Genomic DNA, 20,649 nt, shown 5'->3' on the forward strand with positions numbered 1-20,649 from the left:
GGGGGGAGGGGGCAGGGGGGGACTCGATAATACGGGTGAATGTACTACGCACATTGTTTCTCTTGTGAGACCTTCAGAGCAGTGTATATCAACGATACCTTAATAAAAAAGAAAAAAAGAAAAAAAAGTTCACATTACACCAACTGACTTTTATGAAAGACTTAAATGCTTTTTATTTTACTTTTCCTGTTTCTTTTTCGCCGTCTCGCCAACGGGTCTCGTGCTACCTGGTGCCCGCGGCGGCCGCGCTGGTCGAGCTGGCTGGGGGGCCGCCGCAGCCTGGGGGGGGGCCTGAGCCGCGAGCCCCGAGCTGCCTGCCATTCGCGGGCCGTCTCCCGGCAGCGGGAGCGCGCGCCGCCAGCGCACAATGCACGCTAGCGCACAATGCCCGACCGCCTCTAGCCCCGGCGCACTAGCGCAGGCAGGCAGTCTGGAGGAGAGAGCCGCGGAAGCCGCTCGCCCGCCGGACAGAGCTCGCTGGTCGCTTCAAATGGGAGGAGTTTGAGCAAGCTCCGCCCCCCGCAGCCCGCCCCCGATCCGGAGGCCAGGAGCCGGCGCCCACCCGCGCGCCCGGCCTTCCTCGCAAGCCGCGCCCGCCCCACAAGCCCCGCCCCGCCGGCCCCACGGGCCCGCCGTGATACCATTCAGCCCTCAGTCCCCACTCGTTTCGTCGGGTCCCGTCGGAGGACTTTCCGCCCGTAAGACACGCTGACCCTCCCCAGACGGAGGACTTGACTGAAAATTTTTTTTTCTCAAGTCCTCAGTGGGCTCTGTGCCGTTTTCACCTCTTCAAACACCTTGGTGCGCGTCCACCGTGTCCTGTCTCCATTTAGCCTCTGCTATGAGATGCTACCAGAACTGTTTCCTTCTTTCAGTTCTTCTTTTTTGGGGTCATTTTTCTATTCCTTTTATTTTTACTTTTCAATTTTTGCAGTGATCATTAGTGTACAGTTACATGAGCAACATTGTGGTCACTAGACTCCCCCTATTATCAAGTCCCCCCCTCATACCCCATTACAGTCACTGTCCATCAGCGTAGTGAGATGCTGTAGAGTCACTACTTGTCTTTTCTGTGTTCTATATTGCCCTCCCCATGCCCACCGCCCTACATCATGTATGCTGATCCTAATGCCCCTTATTCCCCTTCTCCCTCCCTTCCCGCCCACCCTTCCCAATCCCTTTCCTTTGGTATCTGTTAGTCCACTCTCGGGTTCTGTAAGTCTGCTGCTGTTTTGTACCCTCAGTTTTTTCTTTGTTCTTATGCTCCACAGATGAGTGAAATCATTTGATACTTGTCTTTCTCTGCCTGGCTTATTTCACTGAGCATAATACCCTCTATCCCCATCCACGTTGTTGCAAATCCTTCTTTCAGTTCTTAAAGCTCTGAACTTTAATACAGTATGGGTTTAGCAGAATACTTGGTAAATCACTTAAAATATCCCTGCTTCAGGTGAGACTACCTTCTGTCTGTAAAGTATAGTATTCTAAAAGGTTTTGTTACTTTTTTATCTTTGGACCAATAAATTGTATCAGCCGAACTCAAAGAGGTGTACCCAGGAAACTTCCTGGATGGATATAACTTGGCTGATAAAGATGATTAGATTAAAAAGATTTGTGTTTCATTTAGTCCCAGTTGAGTGATAACAAAATTCAAAACTTCTGTGACACTAGATCCTTGATAAGTACATTTATTTGAAAAGGTGAACATTCAGGTTTTTAAAATGTTTGACTTTGGGTGTATATTTCTGATGACTTAGCATAAGAAATTGAAGGATTCTTGTAAAATTTCTCCCTGCACGTCCTTACACACACTTTTCTTCCACTGTAGTTTTACTTGTGTGGGCAGTTTTTCAATTTCCCCCTCAAAGTTGTTGAATCCATTGCAGGGACAGCTGTCAAGTACCTGCCACTTTCTGCCCTTACGTGGAATGGGGAAAGTTGCCATAAAAATGCTGTGTTTTGTGTTGCTTAGAGGCTTAAGCTCTCTGGAAAATAACTGAACCCACATGGTTCTTAAGGAATTTAAACTTTCTGTCATTCTGCTAAGCTGCTTTGATTCCATAATGTGTCTCCCATTCTCCACAGGGTCTGTAGGACTTCACCACACCACTTTGGTATAACACGTCCAAGACGATACCCAGTCCAGCAGGCCCAGTATTCCTGTGTGCTTCCCACACTGTGCCGGAATGGCGGTCACAGGAAGCGTGTGCTGTCTCATGGTCATTCCAGAGTGGTGTGCAGGCCTTCGACAGTGAGGATCGCTCCTCCCGGGAGCAACCTGGCTCATTTTCCAATGTAAGCATTGCTGGAGGAAAAGACTCCCAGTGTGTCCACTTTATTCTCCTGCAATTGTTCATCTGAGAGAATAACTAACTCAAAGGAAAGGAAGAAGCTCCTTATGTGAAGGAGAAATCTCAAATTCCAGTTATTGAGCAGTTTTTTATTTTCTGGGTTTTTCCCAAGACTATAGCTTAACAGCTAAAGGCCATTTGTGTGAGTGTATAAGTTACCCTTTTGCTTGTTGGATAGCTTCTGATTTCCAGCGCCTGAAGTTCATGCTGTGTAGCATGATGATCAGAATATCTTAATGCTAGAATCCTGTTTTCTGTTACAGAGCAGCGCAGATCCCTAAGGCCCCAGACCCGTGGTCAAAGGAGGCTGTTCTGCTTGCCCTCGAACGTTGGAAGAGGAAGAAAAGGACAGTGGAGGAGGAGGAAGACCAAACATCTGCTGCTGGTCAGGAGGAGAAAAGAAGGTAACATGCCCTGCACAGTACTCAACGTGCCTCCCACATGGGCTCCTGGGATTTGTTGAAAGAGAGATCACTCCCCAAAAGAATCAGAGGCCACCTCCTGTGTGTGAATGGCAGGTCCCCTTCTTTGCCTTTCATGGAAGAGCTTGGTAACAAGAGCTTTAATGCTATGCATTTCATTAGGCACAGGTTACATACATTTTGTAATACACCTTTTCCATAAGTACTAGAGAAAAGCCAACAGTTACTGTCCACATCAGTTTCATACTTTTGATATAAATGTGTTAAATTTTATTTTGAGAGAATGCTGAAAGTCTTCCCCTTGTGGTGGTCAGTTATTTGGGTGACCATCACCTTAGGTGTCATGTTTGTGCCGAAGGAAATACTTAGCAAAGAACAGTGAAGACTGGAGTACGGTAGCTTTATGAGTAATGAGAATAAAACCAGTTTCATTATTTGGTTTTTGAAAATGTAACGAAAATAGAGGAAGCAGTCTGTTTCCTCGATGGAAAGAGAGGAAGTTGAAGGTGCTGAGTAAGCTGCAGAACTGCTTGTGGCTTTCCAAGGAGTCAGTTAAGGATTTTCTTGTAATTCAACAAATTCCAAGACCCACCATGTGCCAGAGCCTACTCCAGGTACTGTGGGTAGAGCACTGAGCTAGGCAAAGGTCTCCTGGGACTTGGGTAATCAATGAAACAGTCTAATTATAGATAGTAAGTATATGAAGATTTTTACAAAGTGCTATAAAAGGATCATGAGAAAGGGGGAGCTCTGTATATAAGGTGGTCAAGGAAACATGCTCTGAGGAGACAGTGGGCCCTACATTTGAGAAATGGAACCATTGTCCTCATCAGTTACACCAGGTTAGCCATAACCTGCAGGTTCACAGCTGGCCATCTTTGATACTGTAGATGGCAACATTAGGTAAGGAAATACTAATAAACACAAGTGTGTTCATTGGAAGATTGATTGGAAGTAACGTTGGAAGATTAGGTAATGAATACTAGGGATATGCTTTACAAGTGAGCAGTCTGAGCTCATGTCAGCCAACTAAGCAGGAGTGGCAGAGGGAGATGGTGTGTTGGAGGTCAAAGAGAAAATAACTATTCTTATGGTCAAAACAGGTTTCTCATGTTCTCCAGGTTGGTAATTTGTCTAGACCCCAGTGAGCCTGTAACTGAAGGCTCTGTGTTATCTTTCCCATAATTGGAATAAGCAGTGATTATGTGCACCATGTGCAGGCCCTTATCTGTGACCTGTGAAGTTCTTCTCTTACAGACTGAACTAAGTGAGAGCACTGGGGGATGTGTGTAGGTGGGTCGCTAAAGCATTTTTTTTGTCTTTAGTTTACAGATGGTAGGATATTAAATTTGTGATTACAGTGCTTTGGTGAGAAGTTAGCAAATAATCAGTACACCTGAATAGTTCAAAAGGTCTTGATGCATTTTTATACTTTTCTTATTAGATTAGGACAGTCCTAGAATAAATTGACCTTCCTGAATCTTTGAGATCTGAGGCAACCTTTTCTTGTCTAGCATGAACCTATGTTCTGTAGAAAGAGTATAAGATCCCAGGAATATGAGAGTATCCTTTCAAGGAGAGGTCGTATTATCTAACTGAGGGTTTGTGATTTGTCACAGGTGCCATGACAGCAGTGGGAGTGGCCATTTAGCTTTTAAGCCTGAGGTGGCCAACGGAGTCCCTGCTGCTTTCGTGCCAGAGTAAGTGAGAATCCATCTGGGTGAGGTTTCCTGTTTGGGAAAGGGTCATTATCAGACTTATTGACTTGAAAGTTTTCCTCTTTGAAGTCACAGAGGAACATTTTGAGTAACTTACCACAATAACTATTTTGTCTAATTCCTTTTACTATTTTTCTTTAATATGCATAAAATATGCTAAGGCTAAGAGGATTTGTAGATACACTGAATAACAAAGTATATAACAAAAAGATCACAAGGTTTGTGCAATGGAGAGAATGTAGCAGTATGAAATTTAAGAAAAATGTGAGATTTCTGCCTTTTAGCTTAATTATATTTGAGGAAGAATTGGCTGGGAGGGAAAAAGACTGGAAATGTGTGTGAAAAGGCTTGGGGTAAGTTACATTTTTAAATTGAGTCAGCACTATGATATGGCTGCCAAAAAAGCTTAACATGCTCCTCCTCTGGGCTGATGGCAGAACAAAGACCAGGAGGAGGCAGGTCAGCGGTGGTCCTGAATGCCTTAGTCCTGCTGTCAGCGGAGGGCTGCTGGTGGGCTGTGCTGCCCTGCAAGAGGAGGCAGACACAGACCGAAATTCAGTGTGAGAGAGTGAAACAACTCAAGATGTCATGGGGTGCTGGTGGGTGAGGGGGTTCTAAAGGAACATAAGCACTAGCCCAGACGAGAAAAACCTCAGGGGTGTAAAGAAATGAGGGAGGGAAAGATAATGGCCTCACATGAAAGGAGGACAATTGGCTTGGCTTGGCTCCAGATGGGATCGATAGGTGAAGTAAGTGAAAGAAAAAGTATGCTTGCATCTAGTGCAGGGATAAACTGCTCTGTGGTTGACATTCATCAGCCAGGAGACAGTGAGCTGTCTGTGCTGTCACAATGGTTGGATGACTATTTCACAGGAAAGATGTTTAGGGAATTTCTGTTTCAGTTTGAATCTTAGAAAAAGTGGTTGGTTCCTCCTAAACTTTTTTTAACACCTTTATTGAGGTATAATTGACATAGATAAACTGTGCCTCTTTGAAGTGTACCATTTGATCAATTTTGACATGTATCCTTATCAGAATTATTGTCCTATAAATTTTCCTCTTTGAAATCAGAGAAGAACATTTTGAGTAACTTGCCACAATAACTATTTTGTCTAAATTTCACACCCACGAAACCATCACCACAGTCAAGATAATGAACATGACCATCACTGCCAGAAGTTTCCCCATGCCCCTTGGTGAAGCCTTAAAATCTCCCTCTCATCCTGTCCCTGTTGCCAGGCATCCATTGGTCCCCATTGTGTCACTATAGATTTGTGTGCGTTTCTTAGAGTATATATAAGTAGAATCATACTTTTAATTTTTTAAATACTGAGCTTTCCCTTTCTGACTTTGTGAGACATGTTTAGCTGAATTAACAGTAAAATTAACAACATTATCCTTTTCCATTGCGTTAGAACGATTCTGTGACCGTGGATGAAGCCTTAAAACAATGTTGGTGTCTTTCAGTAGCACATCTGTGTTTTCCCCTTTTATTTCCCTATTAGGCCTGGGCCTCTGAAGAGAGGCCTCAGTTCCCAGGAGAGCTCAGACGGCGAGCTGTGTAAGAGAACCTGCAGCTCTGCTGTGAGCTGTTCGAAGGGCATGTGCACATGTGGCATCCGTATGTCCAGCCGCAATGCCATTACCAGTTCCTACACTTCTACTGGAGGCATCTCTCAGGTACACGCACCTGGTGGTGTGGCAGAAGTGGGTTCTTTGCATTTATTAGTTGATTATGCAGTGTTTACTAGCCACCTTCTGTCAGATGCTGAGATCACCTCTAAGCTAACAGCAGTTACCAACCCTTGAATGATCGCTATGGACCAGTGGAACAAACTAGAAAGCCCAGAATGCCTATGTGGAAACCTGATAACAAGCCAGAGCCATTATTATAGGTAAATAGACAGAGGATGAACAATTCAAAAAATGGTACTAATTCGATTAAAAAGGTAGATTGAGTCTGAATTGCATTGGGTCATAAATTCATCCTCTAGGCACTGGGAATTTAATGAAAGTTTTAAAAATAAGTGGTTATAATTATTTTTAGAAAGGATGTAATGTAGACTGGAGAACAGATCAAGTTTTGCTACCAGAATGACTTGAGTTCACATCTTGGCTTTGGCACTTAGTAGCTATAGACTCTTAGGCAGGTAAATGATTTAAACTCTCTTTTTCTCATCTCTAAAGGATTGTTACAAAGATTGAAGGTAATGTTTGAAAAGCACCCATTACAGTGCTTGTCAGTAAGAAGGCACCCAATATATAGGAGCTGTAAAAAAAGTTACACATGCGTGAAGGAGGTTTTTGAGAGGAGAAAGAATTTGACATAAGTTTTCATCCGTACAGAAGGCTCTTAGAGTAATATAAATGACACATTAATGATAAATGACAAATATAGGAGATGAAGGCCCCGGCCAAGCAGTTATGGCAATGCAGAGCATAATAGTACAAACCTTTGCCTGGATCTATTCTGCACTGGGCCCTCTGCTGAGCACAGTACACACATTTCCTCAATCAGTGATCACAACAGACCTGACATACATAGTCATTGCCCCTTCTTACAATTTTATGTCAAATGTCATACATACACAAAAGGAAAGAAAAATATCACAATGAACCTCCATGTGGCTCCAGTAGTTAACAGTGTTTTGTCAGCCTTGATCCATCAACACCCCCACCCCAAATTGGTTTTCCTCTTGTGTTTTAAAGTACAAACACGTTGTTTCACCTGTAGGTACTTCAGTGTATTTTTAAAACTTTTTGAACATTAATAACCACAATGCTTCTATTCCTCTGAATAATAATGACTTAATGTTAGTTATTATCACTCCAATTTGCCCTTCTTACCCTCCCTGTCTTATTATAGTTACTTTGAATCAGGGACCAAAAATCAACTCATTGAGTTTGGTTCACATGTTTCTTAGACTCTTTTTTTGAGCATTAAGGTATTTAATTAATATATGTAACAAAAAGTCTGAAGGTAAGGTTGTACACTTATGGAAATAATGATTTTGACCTACTTCGTAAGATAGTTGTGAGGCAGTACATGTAAAGTGTTCATGCGTCTACACTGTCCATAGTAAGCACTCCAGAGGTGCCACCAAAGTAAGTACCGAAATCTACATTTCAGGCGACTTAATTCACACTCAGAGCTTCAGACTTAGCATTATACAAGGTTGTATCTGATGGCCTAACAAGCAGACAGGGTAAAAATAATCAACTTTTTAACAGGCCTGGGCCGAGCCATGATGCTCAGAGCTCCGCGCCGGTGGCGGGCCGCCAGGGGCGGGGCGCCGGGACTCCGGGGGTGGGCGGGGAGAGGGACGACCCCTCCGCCGCCCATCGGTCCCCCGGGGGCGGGGCTCGCGTTCCCACGGCCCGCCACGCAGCCGGGCGGGAAGACACACCCGCGTCACGGGCAGCTGCGGGGTCGACCGCAGGAGGCGCGCGTGCACTGGTGCTTACGCCTCCCCGGGCGCGCTGCTCAGGCTGGCCTGCCGGCCGGGCGAGCTCCCCGCGGTGGCAGAACCCCTCCGCGGACCTGGGGCGTGCCAGACACAGCCCCTGGGTGCGCGGGCCCCTCCAGGATGCCGCCTATCCCATGTGCCGGCCCCGGCTCCCAGCGCCTCGGCCCCCCCGAGGAGCAGCAGGCGGCAGGTCGCCGGCCTCAGAGCGCGGCCTCCCCGGGCGCTCCGGGCCTGCGCGGCCGGCGCCCCCTTGCGGCCTCCAGCTGTCAGGCTTCCCCTGCAGCTGCTGCCGCCGCCGCCGCCACCGCAGGCGCGGAGCACACAGGCTGGGGCGCGGCCTCACGCTCCCTTCCCCGCAGCAGGGACGTCAGGCTTCTCTTAGACTCAATCAGCGGTACTACTACTACGCTTTTTCTTACTTTTGAAAAGTCTGAGTCATTATGTTCTATAGAATTTACTACATTCTGGATTTTGTTTTCGTCATGGTGCCATTTTGACAACTACTCTATCCCTATTTTCCCTGTAAATGGGCAGTTGGCTCCTGGGGCTTGAGTTTCAAGTTCAGTGATTTGGGCAGAGGTGCTGCTGTGCGCTTCTGATCGCATCACACGGGGAGCACTGCTGTGTGGTTGCCTCCCACTGGCCTCAGGTGTCAGTCTGATCCTTCCCTTTATTGTTCCTATGAGCTTTTCACCTGCTGATTTTAGTGGCCATTTTTCGCCTTTGTCTATGTCCATTGTGGCAAAATGGTGATGTTCTTCTGTCCTTCCCTCTGCATGTGTTAACTGAAGGTCTGTGTAATTCTAGATAGAAGAACAAACCCTATCTACAGGAGTGGCAGGATAATAAGCAGGCACTGATGCCGTAGTTAACACCAAAGATGACCAGTATGATTCTTGCTGTGTTATCTTTATGAACTGATGATATTTTATAAACATTTCTTGATTCTCAGTATCTTGATGATATTTTATAAACATATCATGATCCTCAGAAAGACTAGCTGCTCTTTCTGATGCAACTTTTCCAACTTTGGCCAATGACAACCCTTTCAAATACTGGCAATTGACTCACTTTTCAGAAACCCCACTTCACAAAGAAATGTTTTTTTAGTCACTTGAAAAGGAGACTTTATATACAGTGATGGATTAGAGCCACAGAATTATGTTGAAGGTCAGATCCTATGTTATTCCCAAGGGTCAGTCACGTGACTTGTGTTTGGCTTTTAGCTGTGGAAGAGGCGTCCCAGAGCCTCCCCCTTCTCCAGCCCAGCCTCATCACACTCACAGACACCAGAGAGTCCAGAAAAGAAAATGAGGTAATCGGTGATTTGCTGTGTGGATTAATGAGAGGGTGGGAAAGGAGGGAAATTTACTTGGCTCTTAGGCTGTCTGAGACTCCGATTTGGAGAATCAAAATGGTTCACATCTAAAGGGCAGAGACGGTGCCGCCCTGAATCGCTCTTGTCTCTTGCAGTCATCACACAGTGTGACCACACCGGCCTCTGCTTCCCCTCATGCTGCAGCGTGAGGGGCTGGGGCATAAGGGGAAGGGCTTGCATGGGACAGAGTGAACAGAGTGACCGATGGGGGTGGGCAGCAGGCTTCACATTCTAGACCCCAGCTGACCCCCTAGGTGCCCGACAAGAATGCTGCTTTCTTAGAGATAGAGGTGTGACTAGGACTCTCAGAAACTTGGCAGGTTGTATGTAAGGTTCTGAAGATTGTTTCCTGCTTGTTTTAAGACAAAGGTGTCTCTGTGGCCTCTGTGAACTGCCTCCCTTCATTTCTTTAGGAATTTTCTTTGCTTCTTTTTGTTGTCTTGACACACTGAGATCTTAGTCATGGTTGTTCTAGACTGGTCAGTTGGTAGTTAGGAGGGTGTAAGAAGTTATCCAGTGCTTTTCTAAACTTAATTGTGCCTCTTCCAACTACAGAGAAGAGGATGGTCCTCAGGGATCTGGCTCTTCCGCTCCGCCGGCAAACAAGGAGTCCCAGGGAGAACAGGGTAAGTTGATGAACTCATGGCATGTGTTGGCGGTATTGTATGGAGGGCGCATGGACCACAACCCACTGGAAACACGTTCTGAGCCTTGATTTGTGTGGGGCTTGGTAGTTACAGAGAGAGATGTTCCTGTCCTTCGGGGTTTATGGTCTGGTAAGGGAGAAAGGTTGCCCAGACTCGTATAGCATAACCCAGGCCACCTGGGGGGTTTGGGGTAAGGTAAGCCTAGGTGGGGGAATCTGAGCAGACCAGGCAATTTCTGTCCAGTAAGCAACCATGTGCATGCATTTGGAGCAATGACCACTTCACATCGTCTTGACTGTTAGAAATAATCTTGCCAACACCATCCAAGCACCCAAACCATAGAAGATAGAATCTCAGAGACACCTAGTGAAAGTTCAGTATTAAAAACTAGGCCGGGTAGACAAACCTCTCCATTTCTGGAAGAGAGCAGGAAGAAAGTAAGTCTGATACTTTATTTGCAGATACAACCACATGTAGGGAGCAGAACTCCTGGGATTTTCCAGCAACACCCAGCAGCTCCCAGCCACACAGACGCAAGTTTCCCCTGGTGCCCTCCAGGCGAGGGATCCTGCTGATCTCGGTATGGTCTGTCCACCCACCCCTGCCCACTCAGTCTGGCTCCCCTGCATCTCAGGAATGGAAGGGTCAGTACAAGTTTCTTTCAATTCCTTATGACTGGCTTGGCTTCTCCTTTTTCTCTTGGTAGCCTCCAGCTCCCTGGATCAGCCGCTCGATCACGGTTGAAGAGTATTACCAGGAGAAGCAAGCTCCGTCACAGTGGCTGAAGAGGATCTTCGAAGATAAGACTGGTAAGGAATATGGGTTAATTTCACACTCCAGAGACTGTTCCCAGAGTCATATTTGTTGACTCCTGAATCCCTGGCCCAGCAAGGCTTCTAGAGCACCAAATACCATCACGTTTTAGATACCATAGTTGCCATTTTCTGTTCTTCTTCCTAGAATCTGCTACAGTGGCAATGTTGAGGGGGAGGCATTGTGTATTTTACTCCGTTCTTGTCCCCGCTGTGAGGAAGAATTGAAGGGCAGAGACACAGTAGTGAAGCAGAGTAAAAGTTTTATTTAAAGTTACTTAGCCAGAAAGAAGTGCAGGTGACCTCAGAGAGGGAGGAGTGCCCTGAAAGGTTGGAGAGAAAGAGTTTAAGATTAAAAGGTCACACACTTAGAAAGTGTGGGTGACTTCAGAGAAAGGAGTGCCCTGTAAGGTTGGGTGGAGTTGAAGTTATGCACTTAGGAAGTGCAGGTGACCTCAGAGAGAGGAGTGCAGTACCCTGAAAGGTTGAAAAGAGGGAGTTTAAAGTTAAAAGGTTCCGCACTTAGAAAGTGCGGGTGACCTCACATAGGAGCACAGTGAAAGGTTGGGGGCTCTCTCTTTTAAGGATTTTTCAGGAATGTGACAGAGGGCTAGGGTGTGGGCTTGTTAAGTGGTCTCAAGTATCTTTGATGAGACATTAAGTTACTCATCAGTCCTCTAAGTAATTCTGCAAAATTAGCTTATCAAGACTGTCTGCCTTTCCTCCAAGGTGGGCAGAGTTATTTGTTTGCTAAAGAGTATGTTAAGAATCTTTCTTCTGAAACTTCCTAGTTTTTTTTTAAATACAATTTTGGCTTTAAGGTGGGATCTCCCTGTCTTTACTTTGCTGTTTATAGGTGGGCCTTTTAGCAGGCTAGAGTAAATCATACAGTGGTCTAATGGACACAGTGAAGACATGGGCTGTGTTCAGACACTTTTATCTGGGGAATATTCAAACGTCAAGGCCAAGGTTCTCTTGACCTTTTGAGCTTTAACTGATTAACTCACTAACTCTGAATCTTTTCTGGATTTCTAGATTTAACTGGTTAACCGAGTCCTTTCTAGGGGGCTTTGCTGACCCTGTACTCTTTCCACCCCACTCATATGTATTTCCCTGCCTAACAGCCACGCCCATGGCCCGTTTGCCCCTGCAGACACCTGGCCTTCTGGGCCCTCTTGGCTCTTCACAGCCAGGGCCCCTCCCCGACCCCTCCCCAGACTCCAGATCCACAGCCCCTTTCTTGGGGCTGACCCCTGCCTCTCCCGCAATACCAGCCAGTGACGCCACCAAGTCACCTCCGGCTTCTCAGGCTGAGACAGCTGCCAAACCCCAGGCCCCGCCTGCCCCAGGCCCCACCCTGAAGCCCAGTGTTCTCTTTGGAACGCTGGGCAGACCACCTGCTAACCCTTCTGCCTCGGCAGCTCCTGCTGTGTCTTCAGCACATCCCATGTTCAAGCCCATCTTTGTGGCTCCATCTAAAAGTGGGAAGGAGGGTCCTGTGCCATCCAGCCATTCCCAAGTCACAATGGAGGCATCTTCCAGCTCTGCCCACACCCCACCTACCAGCAGACTGCCCCTCACTTTCATTTCTGTTTTTAGCAGCACAGGGCTACCTACATCTTTGCCCTTGTCAACTCCTTCCTCCTTCAGTCAGACAACTACTTCAGGCACTAGCACGAATACCCCTCTGTTCCCTGGCCCGGCCAGTGTCAGCGTCCCCTCAGCAGCGGCTTGGGGGACCACCACCGGCACAGCTGCAGACTCCACCCGGAAGCCTGTCTTTGGCTCTGGTGTGAGCAGTGTGACCAGCACTGTGAGCATCATGACCAGCCCCACTGCTTCCACTGCCCAGCCTGTCCTCTTTGGGTCTCTCCTTGCCTCTACTGCCAGTTCTGCCCAGCCATGGGCTCCATAGCCCAGTTTGGCAGGCTCTGGCCACGCCTGCTCCAACAACAGCCATCACCTTCAGCCAGTCCCTGCCCGGCGCCATCCAGACAGCTGCTGGCAGCAGCACCGCCAGTTTCGGTGGCTTCAGTGGCACCCTCACGACCTCCGCCCCCATGGCCCTGAGCCAGCCTGCACTGACATTTAGCAGCACTACCACCCCAGCCTTCAACATTCCCTTTAGTTCTGGCACCAGGGCCCCCGTCCCATCCTATCCCAGAATCACGCCACAGCACACATTCGGAGCCACTGACAGACAGCAGATGTGGACTGCCAGCCAGCACTGGCCCCCAGCTTTGGCAGCTCCTTTCCTTTTGGAAGCTCAGCAGCCCTGGCCCCACCCCAGCCAGCCTTTGGCAGCACTGTGTGGTCAGGTTTTCGTGGGTTGAAACCTGCAGCCTCTCTTTTTGGCACCATCTCCAGCACCCAGACAGCCTTTGGCAGCACCACAGGTGTTTCCTCCAATTTTTTTATTTTGTGGTATCATTAATCTACAATTACTTGAGGAACATCATGTTTACTAGACTCCCCCCTTCACCAAGTCCCCCCCTCATACCTCATTAGTCCCTGTTCATCAGCGCAGTAAGATGCTGCAGAATCACTACTTGTCTACTATGTGTTGCACATCACTCCCCATGCCCGCCCCCACATTATACATGTTAATCATAAGACCCCCATTCTTCTTCTACCCCCTTCTCCCTCCCTTTCCACCTATCTTCCCCAGTCGCTTTCTATTTGGTAACTGTTGTCCTTTCTTGGGTTCTGTGATTCTGCTGCTGTTTTGTTCCTTCTGTTTTTCCTTTGTTCTTATACTCCTGAGATGAGTGAAATCATTTGGTACTTGTCTTTCTCCACCTGGCTTATTTCACTGACCATAATACCCTCTAGATCCATCCATGTTGTTGCAAATGGTAGGATTTGTTTTCTTCTTATGGCTGATTAATATTCCATTGTGTATATGTATCACATCTTCTTTATCCATTCATCTACTGATGGACACTTAGGTTCCTTCCATTTCTTGGCTATTGTAAATAGTGCTGTGATAAACATAGGGGTACATCTGTCTTTTTAAAATTGGGCTTCTGCATTCTTAGGGTAAATTCCTAGAGGTGGTATTCCTGGGTCAAATGGCATTTTCTATTTTGAATTTTTTGAGGTACCTCCATACTGCTTTCCACAGTGATTGAACTAAATTACATTCCCACCACCAGGGGAGGAGGATTCCCCTTTCTCCGAATCCTCGCCAGCATTTGTTGTTGTTTGTGTTTTCGATGGTGGCAATCCTTACTGGTGTGAGGTGATATCTCATTCTGGTTTTAATTTGCATTTTCTGATGACTAGCGATGTGGAGCATCTTTTCATGTGTCTGTTGGCCATCTGAATTTCTTCTTTGGAGAACTGTCTGTTCAGCTCCTCTGCCCATTTTTTAATTGGATTATTTGCTTTTTGTTTGTTGAGGTGTGTGAGCTCTTTATACATTGTTGATGTCAACCCTTTATTAGATCTGTCATTTATGAATATATTCTCTCATACTATAGGATGCCTTTTTGTTCTATTGATGGTGTCTTTCCCTGTACAGAAGCTTTTCAGCTTGATGTAGTCCTATTTGTTCATTTTTGCTTTTGTTTCCCTTGCCGGGGGAGATATGTTCATGAAATAGTCACTCATGTTCATGTCCAAGAGATTTTTGCTTATGTTTTTTCTAAGAGTTTAATGTTTCATGGCTTACATTCAGGTCTTTGATCCATTTCAAATATACTTTTGTGTATAGGGTTAGACAATGATCCTCATTTCCTCCTCTTTTGCAGCCACCACCTCGGACTTTGGAGCTATGACCCAGACCACCAGCAGCGGTGGCAGCACAACCTCATCACACTACACATCTAGGGTGTCAGCAGGCCGCGCTGGCAGTGGGGACTTTGGGATGAGCATGTCAGCCCCCCACAACAGCTCCACCACTGGGGCATTCGACTTTGTGGCTGGACGGAGTGGGAGAACTGGTGGCACGGCCCATTTCTGGGGATGCCTGAGTCAGAACTCCCTTGGTACAGCTGGCCAGAGCACACTGTTTGGCATCTATGTGGCCAGCACACCTCAGAACACGTCTGTGCTTGCAGGTGAGATTTGGAAGGGGCTCGGTCTGCAGAGGCAGGTGCTGTTTTAAATGCCAACATAGTCTACACTCTTGGAGCTCTATGCTGTGGTGAAGAGACAGATGTTATCTGTAAACAGCGTCAGGTAGCAGTGTAACTTATAACCGGAGGAGCTATTTAGGTAGGCAGTGGGAGCCTTTCTGAGACAATAGGAAACCAAGGCCATGACTGTAGTTCCAGAGTTGGGAGCAGGGACAGCGGCTGGGGGTGAGGGCGTTCAAGGCACAGGAGCAAAGACCCGAAGTCAGAAACGACCTTATGTTTTCATGAGCAGAGAACCAGGTGCGGCTAGAGGTTTAAAAAGGAAAGTGGGATAAAATGACGTTAAGAGACAGGCAGTAAGGAAGATCATTCACGGCCTTTTAAAATGCATTTTATTTTTTGGTATTAATCTGCAATTACATGAAGAACATTATGTTTACTAGGCTTCCCCCTTCAACAAGTCCCCCCCACGAACCCTATTATAGTCACTGTCCATCAGTGTAGTAAGATGCTGTAGAATGACCCATTGTCTTCTTTGTGTTGCCCAGCCCTCCCTTTCCCCCCTGCCCATATTATATATGCAATTTGTATGGCCCCCCTTCTTTTTCCTGCCCTTATTCCTCCCTTCTCACCCATCCTGCTCAGTCCCTTTCCCTTTAGTCCATTTCAATAGGTAGTCCATTCTTGGGTTCTGTGATTCTGCTGCTCTTTTGTTCCTTCAGTTTTTCTTTCTTCTATACTCCAGAGATGAGGGAAATCATTTGGTACTTGTCTTTCTCTGTCTGGGTTATTTCACTGAGCATAATATCAACCAGCTCCATCCCTATTGTTGCAAATGGTAGGATTTGTTTTATTCTCTTGACTGAATAATATTCCATTGCGTATATGTACCACACCTTCTTTATCCATTCATCTACTGATGGACACTTAGGTTGCTTCCATTTCATGGATATTATAAATAGTGCTGACATAAACATAGGGGTGCATCTGTCTTTTTCAAAATGGGCTCCTGTATTCTTAGGGTAAATACCTACGAGTGTTATTCCTGGGTCAAATGGTATTTCTATTTTGAGCTTTTTGAGGAACCTCCATCTTGCTTTCCACAATGTTGAACAAATTTACATTTCCACCAACAGTGTAGGAGGGTTTCCCTCTCTCCACAACCTTGCCAACATTAGTTCTGGTTTGTCTTTTGGATGGTGGACATCCTCACTGGTGTGAGATGATATCTCATTGTGGTTTTAATTTTCATTTCTCTGATGACAAGTGAAGTGGTACATCTTTTCACACCTGAATTTCTTCTTTGGAGAACTGCCTGTTGAGCTCCCCTGCCCACATTTTCATTGGAACATTTGCATTTTGTTTGTTGAGGTGTGTTAGCTCTTTATATATTTTGGATGTCAACCCTTTATTGGATGTGTCATTTATGAATATATTCTCCCATACTGTAGGATGCCCTTTTGTTCTGTTGATGGTGCCCTTAACTGTACAGAAGCTTTTAAGCTTGACATAGTCCCATTTGTTCATTTTTCCTTTCTTTCCCTGGAGAGATATGTTGACGAAGAAGTCGCTCATGTTCATGTCCAAGATATTTTCGCGTGTCTTTCTCTAAGTGTTTTATGGTTTCTTGGCTTACTTTCGGGTGTTCGATCAGTTTTGAATTTACATTTGTGTATGGGGTTAGACAATGATCCATGTTTGCTCCCTTTTTGCAGCCATCACCTCCGGCTTTGGAGCTGTGACCAAGCCCACCAGCTGTGGCACCAGGACATCCGGGTTCGGCAGCACCGTCTCAGCGCCCTTCACATCTATGGTGTCAGCAGGCCCCACTGGCAGTGGGGGCTTTGGGACACGCGTGCCTGCCCCCCACAGCAGCCCTGCCACTGGGGCATTTGGCAGTGCATCAGGACAGAGTGGGAGACCTGGTCTCAAGAACCCTTTTTGGGGAGCCTTAAAACCGAGCTCCCTGGGTGCAGGTGGCCAGAGCACACCATCTACTTTCCATGTGGCCACCGCACCTCAGAACACTCCTGGGTTTGCAGGTGAGATTTCGAATGGGCTTGGTCTGCAGTGCCAGGTGCTGTCTTAAGTGCTGACACAGTCTCCGCTCTCGGAGCGTAAACTGTGATGAAGATTTAGATATTATCACAAAAGTTATCCGTACACAGCATCAGATAGCAGTGAAACTCATAACCGGAGGAGCTATTACATAGTCAGCGGCAGCCTTTCTGAGACAATAACAAACTGAGGCCATGGCCGCAGCTCCAGAGTTGGGAGCAGGGACAGTGGCTGGGGGTGAGGACGTTACAGGCACAGGAGCATAGGCCCAAAGGCAGAAATGAGCTTATGTTTTCGTGAGCAGAGAAGAGCCAGGTTTGGCTAGAGGTTATAAAGGAAAGTGGGATAAACTGAGATTAAGAGACAGGCAGAAAGGAAGAACATTCACGGCCTTTTAAAATGTTTTTTTTTCCTTTGTATCTATCTACAGTTACCTTCAGAACATTATGTTTATTTGGCTCCCCTCTTCACCAAGTACTCTGCACAAACCCCATTAGAGTCACTGTCCATGAGCATAGTAACATGCTGTAGAATCACTACTTGTCTTCTGTGTGTAGCCTAGCCCTCCCTGTGCCCCCCCATCACATTATACATGCTAATCATAATGCCCCATTTCTTTTTCCCTGCCCTTATCCCTCCCTTCCCACCCATCCTCCTCAGTCCCTTTCTCTTTGGTAGCTGTTAGTCCATTCTTGGGTTCTGTGATTCTGCTGCTGTTTTGTTCCTTCAGGTTTTCCTTTGCTCCTATATTCCCGAGATGAGTGAAATCATTTGGTACTTGTCTTTCTCCACCTCGCTTATTTCACTGAGCATAATCCCCCCTAGCTCCGACCATGTTGTTGCAAATGGTAGGATTCGTTTTCTTCTTAAGGCTGAATCATATTCCATTGTGCATACATTCATCTACTGATGGACACGTAGGTTGTTTCCATTTCTTGGCTGTTGTAAATCGTGCTGTGATAAACATAAGGGTACGTCTGTCTTTTTCAAAATGGGCTGCTGTCTTCTTAGGGTAAATTCCTAGGAGCGGTATTCCTGGGTCACATGGTGTTTCTATTTTGAGCTTTTTGAGGAACCTCCATATTGCTTTCCACAATGGTTGAACGAATTTACATTGCCACCAACAGTGTAGGAGGGTTCACCTCTCTCCACAACCTTGCCAACATTTGTTGTGGTTTGTCTTTTGGATGGTGGCGATCCTTACTGGTGTGAGGTGATAACTCATTGTGGTTTTAATTTTCATTTCTCTAATGACAAGTGAAGTGGTACATCTTTTCACACCTGAATTTCTCCTTTGGAGAACTGCCTGTTGAGCTCCCCTACCCACATTTTCATTGGAACATTTGCATTTTGTTTGTTGAGGTGTGTTAGCTCTTTATATATTTTGGATGTCAACCCTTTATTGGATGTGTCATTTATGAATATATTCTCCCATACTGTAGGATGCCCTTTTGTTCTGTTGATGGTGCCCTTAACTGTACAGAAGCTTTTAAGCTTGACATAGTCCCATTTGTTCATTTTTCCTTTCTTTCCCTGGAGAGATATGTTGACGAAGAAGTCGCTCATGTTCATGTCCAAGATATTTTCGCGTGTCTTTCTCTAAGTGTTTTATGGTTTCTTGGCTTACTTTCGGGTGTTCGATCAGTTTTGAATTTACATTTGTGTATGGGGTTAGACAATGATCCATGTTTGCTCCTTTTTTGCAGCCATCACCTCCGGCTTTGGAGCTGTGACCAAGCCCACCAGCTGTGGCACCAGGACATCCGGGTTCGGCAGCACCGTCTCAGCGCCCTTCACATCTATGGTGTCAGCAGGCCCCACTGGCAGTGGGGGCTTTGGGACACGCGTGCCTGCCCCCCACAGCAGCCCTGCCACTGGGGCATTTGGCAGTGCATCAGGACAGAGTGGGAGACCTGGTCTCAAGAACCCTTTTTGGGGAGCCTTAAAACCGAGCTCCCTGGGTGCAGGTGGCCAGAGCACACCATCTACTTTCCATGTGGCCACCGCACCTCAGAACACTCCTGGGTTTGCAGGTGAGATTTCGAATGGGCTTGGTCTGCAGTGCCAGGTGCTGTCTTAAGTGCTGACACAGTCTCCGCTCTCGGAGCCGTACACTGTGATGAAGATTTAGATATTATCACAAAAGTTATCCGTACACAGCGTCAGATAGCAGTGAAACTCATAACCGGAGGAGCTATTACGTAGTCAGCGGCAGCCTTTCTGAGACAATAACAAACTGAGGCCATGGCCGCAGCTCCAGAGTTGGGAGCAGGGACAGTGGCTGGGGGTGAGGACGTTACAGGCACAGGAGCATAGGCCCAAAGGCAGAAATGAGCTTATGTTTTCGTGAGCAGAGAAGAGCCAGGTTTGGCTAGAGGTTATAAAGGAAAGTGGGATAAACTGAGATTAAGAGACAGGCAGAAAGGAAGAACATTCACGGCCTTTTAAAATGTTTTTTTTTCCTTTGTATCTATCTACAGTTACCTTCAGAACATTATGTTTATTTGGCTCCCCTCTTCACCAAGTACTCTGCACAAACCCCATTAGAGTCACTGTCCATGAGCATAGTAACATGCTATAGAATCACTACTTGTCTTCTGTGTGCATCCTAGCCCTCCCTGTGCCCCCCCACATTATACATTCTAATCATAATGCCCCCTTTCTTTTTCCTGCCCTTATCCCTCCCTTCCCACCCATCCTCCTCAGTCCCTTTCTTTTTGGTAGCTGTTAGTCCATTCTTGGGTTCTGTGATTCTGCTGCTGTTTTGTTCCTTCAGGTTTTCCTTTGCTCCTATACTCCCGAGATGAGTGAAATCATTTGGTACTTGTCTTTCTCCGCCTCACTTATTTCACTGAGCATAATCCCCCCTAGGTCCAACCATGTTGTTGCAAATGGTAGGATTTGTTTTCTTCTGAAGGCTGTATCATATTCCATTGTGCATACATTCATATACTGATGGACACGTAGGTTGTTTCCATTTCTTGGCTGTTGTAAGTAGTGCTGCGATAAACATAGGGGTATGTCTGTCGTTTTCAAAATTAGGCTGCTGTATTCTTAGGGTAAATTCCTAGCATCTGTATTCCTGGGTCAAACGGTATTTCCATTTTGAGGTTATTGAGGAACCTCCATATTGCTTCCCTCAATGGTTGACCGAATATTCAGTACCAGCAACCGTGTAGGATGATTCCTCTCTCTCCTCAACCTTGCTAAGATTGGTTTTTGGTTTGTGTTTTGGATGGTGGCGATCCTTACTGGTGTTAGGTGATATCTCATTTTGGTTTTAATATGCATTTCTGTGAATTCAAGCGATGTTGTGCATTTTTCATGTGTCTATTGGCCACCTGAATTTCTTCTTTGGGGAACTTCCTGTTCATGTCCGGTGCCCACATTCTTATTTGAGTATGTGCTTTTTATTTGTTGAGGTGTGTGAGTTGTTTATGTAGTTTGGAAGTCAACCGTTTATTGGATATGTCATTTATGAACATATTCTCTCATACTGTAGGACGCCCTTTTGTTTTGTTGATGGTGCCCTTGACTGTACAGAAGGTTTTAACCTTGACATAGTCCCATTTGTTCATTTTTCCTTTCTTTCCCTGGAGAGATATGTTGACGAAGAAGTCGCTCATGTTTATGTCCAAGATATTTTCGCCTGTCTTTCTCTAAGTATTTTATGGTTTCTTGGCTTACTTTCGGGGGTTCGATCAGTTTTGAATTTTC

At 46.2% G+C, this 20,649-nt stretch overlaps 1 protein-coding gene and 1 pseudogene across 1 annotated transcript in view; both read left to right on the forward strand.

Moving 5' to 3' along the window:
- Positions 1 to 367: 367 nt before the first annotated feature.
- The window catches only part of LOC140843892 (uncharacterized), a 29,372-nt gene continuing 9,090 nt past the window's right edge, over positions 368 to 20,649 (forward strand). Inside the window, exons 1-13 of the mRNA XM_073214303.1 lie at positions 368 to 421; positions 526 to 698; positions 2,086 to 2,295; positions 2,615 to 2,755; positions 4,393 to 4,473; positions 5,997 to 6,171; positions 9,185 to 9,273; positions 9,892 to 9,962; positions 10,445 to 10,563; positions 10,690 to 10,792; positions 14,548 to 14,856; positions 16,590 to 16,916; positions 18,639 to 18,965. Coding sequence (XP_073070404.1) covers positions 368 to 421; positions 526 to 698; positions 2,086 to 2,295; positions 2,615 to 2,755; positions 4,393 to 4,473; positions 5,997 to 6,171; positions 9,185 to 9,273; positions 9,892 to 9,962; positions 10,445 to 10,563; positions 10,690 to 10,792; positions 14,548 to 14,856; positions 16,590 to 16,916; positions 18,639 to 18,965 — 2,179 coding nt within the window. The remainder of the gene's footprint in view (positions 422 to 525; positions 699 to 2,085; positions 2,296 to 2,614; positions 2,756 to 4,392; positions 4,474 to 5,996; positions 6,172 to 9,184; positions 9,274 to 9,891; positions 9,963 to 10,444; positions 10,564 to 10,689; positions 10,793 to 14,547; positions 14,857 to 16,589; positions 16,917 to 18,638; positions 18,966 to 20,649) is intronic.
- LOC140843695 (putative nuclear envelope pore membrane protein POM 121B) lies at positions 11,928 to 13,229 on the forward strand (annotated as a pseudogene).

Source organism: Manis javanica, chromosome 10 (assembly GCF_040802235.1).
Source record: "Manis javanica isolate MJ-LG chromosome 10, MJ_LKY, whole genome shotgun sequence".
In the NCBI taxonomy this organism is placed as follows: Eukaryota; Metazoa; Chordata; class Mammalia; order Pholidota; family Manidae; genus Manis; species Manis javanica.